The following is a 9,184-nucleotide window of genomic DNA, read 5'->3' on the forward strand; positions in this document are numbered from 1 at the left end:
GGCAAAATGTGCACGCGACGACCGATTTTCGACTCTCTCCGCCCATCGCTATTCCCTTTACCTCGCCGTTCCGCGCGCTGCCCACAAGCCGCTCGAGTCTCAGGAGCGTGTTTCCAATAGCTTCACGTCACCTATGAAGTACTATTGTTGACGCGTTTTTTTTTTAAGTGGTATCCCCAATAAGCCTAGTCCACTGATGACTGTAACAACCCGTAACTAATTGAACAGAAGCGAAATAAAATATGTTAAATGAAGAATATTCAATTCGATTTTCGGCATCTTTTATTGGTAAGAGTGGAAACGTCAATTTGGATATTGCATGTAGCGAGCCGCATAAGTCGTGGTAAGGAATCGTCGCTTAAAGAAGAACACTTCTCATTTTTTATAAACTTCATTTTTGAAAAATGAAGAGGCCTACTGGGGATACCACTTAAAGAAAAACGCGTCAACAATAGTACCTCATGGGTGACGTGAAAACTATTGGAAACACGCTCCTGAGGCTCGAGCGGCTTATTGGCAGCGCGCGGAGCGACGAGGTAAAGGGAATAGCGGTGGGCGGAGATAGTCGAAAATCGGCCGTCGGGTGCACATTTTGTCGAGCTCTGATCTAACTAATCTAGCTCGCTCGTGAACATAGCACAGAACAGAACCAAATAATTATGGACATAGCACGGAATAGTACCAACAAATCGTGGACATTGGCTTAGTAGTTCATGTCCATGAAAAATGGACCCAGTTGGCGCTGCGAATCAGCCAACTTTCCTATAACGCTGTAAATGCAGCCATGCCCGCTCTCGGGTTTCTCTCTGCTCGTACTGCGTCGCGGTATGCGCGTCGTTCGTCGGCCCGAGGCGCAATGTCCTTTCCGCAATCACGGAGTTATACATAAGCGTACGAAAACAAACATTCGGGTAGGCACGGTTACCCCCCACCAGTCGCTGACCTTGCCGATCAGTATTGATGCCTGCGTCGTCCGTTAGCTGAAAATGAAAACAACTCGTGTTTTCAAAGCATGCCTGTGAGAGACTCGCTTCAAACTTCACAATACTTATTTACGTCTGTTCTAAGAATCATATTACGCCGAATTCAAACTGCCTCTATTGACATGACATACGAGATCTGCGATCGCATCATTGATCTTTCTTTGGACAAGAAAATCCTGAGAGGAACGCTATTCGAGAATATCACATTTTATGTTTCAGGTGCCTTGCAGATTATCGAATCTGATGTAACAGATCAAGGAAAGTATGAATGCGTCGCTATTAATAACACCGTGGGTACGGAGTACTCCAAGTCAATCACGTTATACGTGAAACGTATGTATATTTAATATTATATAAAACTTACCTTTTTAAACAAAAAGGTAAAAAAAGGCGCCAAATACAAGCGCAACACGTATTGTGTTATTTTTAGAAGTATCAAACTCAAATAATTTTTTTTATTGTATATATGTGTACATAAGTTTTTACAAGTAGGACTTATAACTATAATAAAACTCTGCAACACTTTTCTACTGTACAAAAGAAGTGATATATTAAAACAATAGCGCCAACTGAGAAACCTAACATATATATATATGATTATTGTATACTTAACTTAATATTTTTAGAAATCTTAAATTCAAATTATTTTCTTTTTTAAGATATATATTATGTACATAAGTTTTTATAATATATGTACATAAACTTTTAAAGTAAAAATTATATCGTGTTATAAAAATTTAACACGTTTGTTATCGATAGTATTAATAGTGATAGTATTAATAGTGATAGTATTAATAGTGTCCAATATTAAAAAAAATATCTTTTTAAATATTATGTACATAACATAAGTTTTTATAAGTAAAACTTATCAAATTTTTTTTGTAAGATATATATGTACATAAACTTTTAAAAGTAAAAATTATATCGTGTTATAAAAATTTAATACGTTTGTTAATAGTATCCAATATTAAAAAAAAATATCTTTTTAAAGGTTATGTTATTCAAAATATTCAAGAAAACCTAGCTACAAAAAATGTTCATAACATAAATTTTTACAAGTAAAATTTATCATTATTTATTAGAACACTGAGTTATATGGTTATTGTAACAAATTAATTATTATAACAATGCAATAAAAAGTATTTAATACAAAGAATCTTGGCGCAGCTGCACCAAAAACTATATTGAACTGAAACTTGTTTAATACATATATGACAGCATTTTTATTATAATAAAATGTACTTGTAAATTCTCTCTATATATATACGGTGTATTTACAAAAACGGTTAATTACAAAAATATGAATAATTTATCAAATTAACCAAAGCTGTTGGTTATTATGCATAGTAACTGGATTTATCACTTTAACCGTAACATATACAACAACGCAATAAATAGATAGAAAGACAGAGATTGACGAGAGTAATTGCAGATTCATAAAGTGTCTATGATTACTAGTCAGATGATGACGGATCGTGAATACCGAGCGCGAAATTCCGACTTCTTATTCCCGGAAAATTCGTCAAACGTCAAACGAAGGACAAAAAATGTCGTCGCTCGCGAGCCGATCAATAAGATTAGTTGCTAACATATTTTCTAATCGTACACATTTCTCTTTAATTAACATAAAGCTAACAAATATCCGATGCTTCGACAGAATAATTTTCTTTATTTTCAGTAATCAATAAATAGTAATTTTCAGTAATCAATAAGTAGCTGAGCGGAACTAATCTACTGTTCTGTTTTACCCCAAAGTGTAGCAAAAATATTCCGCACACACACATATCCAAGCCATTTTTTCTCAAATACTATTCTTTTACACTGATTTCTGAGTTCATTTCTGTTACTTTAGTATTATTTTTTCATATTATGGCTAGTATGGAAGCAAAAACTTTTGCACGGACAAACTGCAGAACTGTTATAATTAATAAGTAAAGTTACGAGCTGATGCAGAACATGATAACGAAATTATAATTTTTTAATTTTTCATTGAATTTTATATAAAACTCTGCTTTCCAGACTTCGTTATTATAAGTACTTTCGCTGTACAAAAGGATTTTTCAATCTGTATAGCTAATAAAAAGAATAGTGTAGAAGATTAGCTGCGTTCAGCAGAACAAAGTGATCAGTGAGCGCTTAGTGATTCTCGCTCCTGATTGGTAAATACTTCTGGGTCTATGAAGAATCTAAAAGAATGCTTCAATCATAGACAATAATTCAATTCAATTCAATAGATGGCTCTGGGCGTGTGGGTTGCCGCTCCAACGCCACTCTCTGGTTAGTGATAGACAATAATCACTAAGCGCTCACTGATCATTTTGTTCTACTGAACGCAGCCATTGAATCAATGTGTCGGTAAAACAGACGACTCCAGGATCCTCTTAAAGAAGTAGAGTGAATAAGAACCGTGCACGTTTCATCGTTACCATCGAGACGGACGTAGTTTGTATTTACTTTCTCAGAGGGCGCGTCGAGGAAAGCGTCTCTTGAAATTCGGTTCAATAGTCGCTCTCAGGCTTCTTTCTGATATGAAACATCAAAAAGGGGACAACGTACGCGTTGTCCCTATTTTTCTTTTACCTCTTTTATTGAGAAGAATGGTGTAGGGGCCTACTCCAGCCTACTCCCATAAGCCCAGAGCCATATATTGAAAGAGGGAAGGAAACATCAAAAAGAATCATGAGCAGTAACACGAAGCGGACTATTTATGTAGGCACGTATAAATTAATAATTAAAATCTTTAATTGTTTATCTTTTTTGAAAACATAAACTCTAATTTTAAATGTATATAGAGGTTAACATCATTTCTTCTTTGTATTTGAAAATAACTTGAAATGTTTCTAAAATTAATGTCAAGATATATAAAGCCTTCTACAAGTTTTCATCGACAATTTAATTTTATCTTTTATTCTTTAGGTGGTTTGGCTGAAGAAGTTGATGAGAAGGTGTTACATGCAGCATTTATACCCTTTGGAGAAATTGTTGACGTTCAGATCCCATTAGACTATGAATCTGAAAAACATAGAGGATTTGCATTTATTGAATTTGAGATGGCAGAAGACGCAGCAGCTGCTATAGACAATATGGTATATTAGTAAAAGAACATATTTAGTAACATTTTTAACATATTTAGTATTATTAACTTTAATATCATTGTGAGTTACTTAATAATTTTTGATGTCAAAGTTTCTAAATTTCATCATAATTTAATTTTATTAGATTATTAGCAATAAATGTTATTCTTTCATATACATGAAAATTATATACATAGGATTAAAAGAAATAGATAGTTAAACTTTGAGAATATATTTTATTCATCTTAAGAGTAAACAATATTATATAGACATGGAACTAAAAAATTAAATTCTTGCTTTTATAAAATATAATTGTTTTTATTTATATAAGATTGTTGTAAAAATATAATAGAAGAATAAATAATATTTTATTATATTAATTGTTGGGAGTTATTTCTTTCTGTAACAAAAAGTATATCTTGCATAAGATAAATAGAATATATTCTTGAAATTTAACCATCTATTTAATTTATATCTTATTTATATACATTTTTAATTTATATCATATATACATATATAAGTATATATTTATTAATTAACTTTGCTAAAAGTAGATTACCTGAAGTTTATTGACAAATACTTATATTTGTTTAATCTTTGGAATTTAATAAATATAAAATGGTAAATCAACATAATATCTTATTTGTGTGTATGTAATTTATCAGAAATATTTTTATATTGATTTACAGAATGATTCAGAATTGTTTGGTCGAACAATAAGGGTGAATATTGCTAAGCCTCAAAAGATAAAAGAAGGTTCATCAAAACCAGTTTGGGCAGATGATGCTTGGTTACAAGAACATGCAGGTGAAACTTTGAAAAATGATGATAATACAAAGACAAATGATGTTACACAGACTCAGAAGAAAACAAAACAGAATCCGCAAGTTTATTTCGACATAAGTATAGGGAAGCAAGAAGTAGGTAGAATTATCATGATGTTACGAGCAGACATTGTGCCAAAAACTGCAGAGAATTTTCGGGCTCTATGCACACATGAGAAAGGATACGGATATCAGGGTAGCACCTTTCACAGAATTATTCCAGATTTTGTATCCTTCTTCATACATACACATATACACACAATATTATTGAATCTGTCAATCATCTTTATCTTTACCTTTATCTTTCCTTTACCTTTAAGATTACCTTTAAGACTTACCTTTAAGACATGATCTCGCCATGGTACTCTTGATTGATAGCATCAGAAGCAAGAAAATATATGCTCAAAGTTTTTGCATACCTTTTTCTGATAGAAATATATTTATTATCTGAAAGAATACTTCAAGTTTCAAGACATACTTGTGCATATACTTACATAGATATATATGTAAGTATGTCATTCATTAACATATTTATATAAATATAAAATGCTTCTCCCTTGAAAGTCAATCAACAGTCGTAAAATGACTATAATGAATATAACATGAAATTGGTCATATGAAATGATTAGGCATATACAGGGTGGGGGGTTATAAGTTTACAACCCGAAGTGTGAAGGTAGATTGGGTTAAGACAAACATAAAAGTCCTATACCGTTTTGCGAGATTCGCAATAATTATCGAGTTATTAATGACAGAAATATGAGGAGTGGGAGCGCGCCGGCATAGATAATTGGAGAAGCATTGCAGCTACTTAGGCCGCAGCGCGGTCCAGTCGATCCAGCAACTGTTGCCGGTGCAAGGCAAGGGGAAAGACAATACGCCGCTATTCGTTGTTTTATCTCGTCGGACCTACGTCTCGCCGCACGCCGCCAACAGTTGCTTAGTTGGTGGGCCGCGCTGTAGCCTGAGTAGCTGCAACGCTTCTCCAATCATCTATGTCGGAGCGCTCCCATTCCTCAGATTTCTGTCATTAATAATTCGATAATTATTGCGAATCTCGTAAAACGGTATAGGACTTTTGTTTATCTTAACCCAATCTACCCTCACACTTCGGGTTGTAAACTTATAACCCCTCACCCTGTATATGTTCTAGCGGCCCCTAAAATATTCTTTCATATAAACATCCTTTTATCTGGAAATGACACGTGAAAATTTTCAGTGTGTCATTTCTTGCTTCTGACTCACTATCCAATATGACTATAGCGAATATTCAGGAATTATTTCTTTAATTAAAAAGCTTTTTATTAACAAAGAAACACACGCACATGGAAGTGTCTTCTTTCGATTTTGATGAATTTCAAGTATATTATAATTTAGACCAAAACAAAGAATACGTACTTTTTTATACGTGCCGAATTGGTTTTGTAGGAGGTGAAGTATTCCTTCGGAAAAAATCAGTATCTTTTTCGAAACATGCATCGTCAAAAGCGCATAAGAGATAGATACAAACTTTAAAAAACGTTTCAAGATTCTTAATAATAAACCACATCGTAATTAGAACTGTCATGTGAGATATAAAGTGCAAGAAATTATATTGTCAGAGTCACGTTTACGCAACTCAAATCATGAATAGGCATAATGTGGAAGTATACATACTATATATAAATAGTAATATAAGAATTTCTTGGGAGAGAACTATGAAAAATTTCGAAAAGATGTTACGTGTACATATCGAGCAAAGTAGATGACTATGGATAGCGTTACAGATATAAAGAGATATTTTCACCCTATTTTTCAAAAAGTTCACATGTCTGAAAATGACATTATACAGGGTGTTTGATAGCTGATCATGCAGACGAAAGTTGGAGATCGATTGGGTGTAGCCGAGAAGAAAAGTCATGTACTATAATATCAAATTGGCAATAGTTACCGAGTTATGAATTAAAACATGTGAGCCAACGGGTGCGTAGAGAGCGGAGGGCGGCCGCAGTAAGCACGTAGACATTTGATACAGGCGGAGTCAGCGAGTGGCGATAGGCGAGCGTGCGCGGCGAGGGGCAACGTAAACAAGAGGCGAACGCGCGCGACGAGGAGTGAGCGAGCGCGAACGACGAGGAGCGAGCGAGCGCAAGCGACAAGAGGCGAGCGAGTGCGACGAAGAGCAAGCGAGCGCGAACGACAAGGAGCGAGTGAGCTATAAAGAAAAAGCTCGCTCGCTCGCTCCTCGCCGCGCGCGATCGCCTCTTGTCGCTTACGTTGCCCCTCGCCGCGCGCGCTTGCCTACACCGCAACTCGCTGACTCCGCCTGTATCAAATGTCTACGTGCTTACTGCGGCTGCCCTCCGCTCTCTACGCGCTCGTTGGCTCACATGTTTTAATTAATAACTCGATAACTATTGCCAATTTGACATTATGGTACATGACTTTTCTTTTCGGCTACACCCAATCTATCTCCAACTTTCGTCTGCATGATCAGCTATCAAACACCCTGTATATGATTGGCTACTATCTATTTCTCTCTGTGAAAAATTTTCTTCGGAACAAAAAATTCGAGTTTTCGGAAGCCCTAAATATTCACCTCGATCAATTTTTCGCCAGCAACCTTCATTCCGGAGCAAGGGCATCACTACATAAGAGATGAGCCAAGGTCATTGAACAAAACGATATATATTTGCTTCAATAAAGTTACTCTGAATAGAATATTATGTCCTGAATTTATATAGAAAATTTAAAACGAACTTTCCGAACAACCTAATATAAAAAAAATATGTATCCTTTTATTTTGATTATATTATATTACAATATATTTCAAACTCATCAAAATCGGAGATGGACACTTCCATATATTTCCTTTTAAGCATTAGTCAAATATCCTCATGTCGCGTCGTTCAATAAGAAATACAAAAATTAAGCATTATGGATGTATTAAGAGGATATTAAAATAATAAATAAGTACTTTTATTGTGTGAAAACTTTTACAATATCGCACATTTAATATGAAGAAAATTTAGTAAAATAGCTGTGGCTTGCTTTTAAATATTTGTTATTAGATCAAATTTTCAAAGACATTTTAAAAGTAGTTTTACTTGTTTTTATATTTAATTTCAAGATGAGCAATAAAATAAAATCCTTAACTTATGATAATATGATAGATGTGCCAAGGAGGTGATTTTACAAATCACAATGGTACAGGTGGTAAATCAATTTATGGCAACAAATTTGATGACGAAAATTTTGAACTCAAACACACAGGTCCAGGTACACTGTCAATGGCCAACTCTGGCCCAAATACAAATGGATCACAATTTTTTCTGTGTACAGCCCGAACGGATTGGTTGGACGGAAAACATGTTGTTTTTGGGCATGTCCTTAGTGGATTAGACGTGGTCAAAAAGGTTGAAAAATGTGGTACAAAAGCAGGCACACCAATGCAAAAAATTGTTATAACTGCTTGTGGAGAATTAATATAGTTATTTATGTATATAAATATTTTCTAATAAATCGTATGATCTTGAAAAGTTTTTATATTTTTTAATAAAATTTTTGTTTATGATATAGTAATTTCTTTCTCATGTTCATTACATATGTATTTTTATAGTTAATTTTGAGAGTTGACGATGAATGGATTATTATTATTTTTTATTTAATTTTTTTCAAATAAAATATTTTCTACCGCTTATGTGTGTGCTACAACACGTATGTTTTTCCATTTTTCCAACAGTAAATGGATTCCATGATAAATACCAGACTTATCTTTGGAAGTAATTTATTCATCATCAATCTTTAAAATTAATTGAAACGCTTAATAATTATTCTTATAATCTTACGATGTAACCAAACAATAATGTACTACATACGTTTCGTCTCGAGTTTTTAACGCCAATACTAGAAAGGGTAATTATGCAGAATAGGTACTTTTTCGAATTTTGAGATTTTTTTGTTGCTATTGTGGTAAAAATTTTTGTTGTGACTCCAAAAGTAATAATGAATCGGGGGAGCCCGAAAAGTATGCAACCAACATATTTACCAAGCATATGTACATACACACACACACCGAAGGGGACGTGCAGGGGGGGTTTCGGCCCCCCACCCGCACCCCCCTCGAGGGTCAACAGGTGAAACTCGCTTCATATGGAAAGGCACATGTGAGTTTGCGACTTATTGCGACTTTCCACGTGAAGCGAGTTTCACCCGTTAAGCCTCACCCGTTAACCCCTCGAGGGGGGCGGGTGGGGGGCCGAAGGCCCCCCCGCACGTCCCCTTCGGTGTGTGTGCGTGTGCGTGTGCGTGTGCGTGTGCGTGT

At 34.8% G+C, this 9,184-nt stretch overlaps 1 protein-coding gene across 2 annotated transcripts; it reads left to right on the forward strand.

Moving 5' to 3' along the window:
- The first annotated feature begins 3,481 nt into the window (after window positions 1-3,481).
- LOC105180507 (peptidyl-prolyl cis-trans isomerase E) lies at window positions 3,482-8,354 on the forward strand. 2 transcript variants are annotated; one of them, XM_011136595.2, is made up of 4 exons: window positions 3,482-3,696; window positions 3,900-4,069; window positions 4,747-5,109; window positions 8,034-8,354. In XM_011136595.2, the coding sequence occupies exons 1-4, from the start codon at window positions 3,663-3,665 to the stop codon at window positions 8,349-8,351; spliced, it is 885 nt and encodes a 294-aa protein (XP_011134897.1). In that variant the 5' UTR covers window positions 3,482-3,662; the 3' UTR covers window positions 8,352-8,354. The 2 variants fall into 2 exon arrangements, with proteins under 2 accessions (XP_011134897.1, XP_025162459.1); XM_025306674.1 differs by having other exon boundaries at window positions 3,483-3,692.
- Window positions 8,355-9,184: the final 830 nt, after the last annotated feature.

This window comes from Harpegnathos saltator, unplaced genomic scaffold (genome assembly GCF_003227715.2).
Source record: "Harpegnathos saltator strain DR-91 unplaced genomic scaffold, Hsal_v8.6 scaffold796, whole genome shotgun sequence".
Taxonomy (NCBI): domain Eukaryota; kingdom Metazoa; phylum Arthropoda; class Insecta; order Hymenoptera; family Formicidae; genus Harpegnathos; species Harpegnathos saltator.

Coding starts and splice junctions, on each gene's coding strand:
- LOC105180507 (XM_011136595.2), top strand. CDS start 3,663: ATGAGCAGTAACACGAAGCGGACTATTTATGTAG. Junction 4,070..4,746: donor CAGCTGCTATAGACAATATG/GTATATTAGTAA, acceptor ATTGATTTACAG/AATGATTCAGAATTGTTTGG. Junction 5,110..8,033: donor ACAGAATTATTCCAGATTTT/GTATCCTTCTTC, acceptor ATAATATGATAG/ATGTGCCAAGGAGGTGATTT.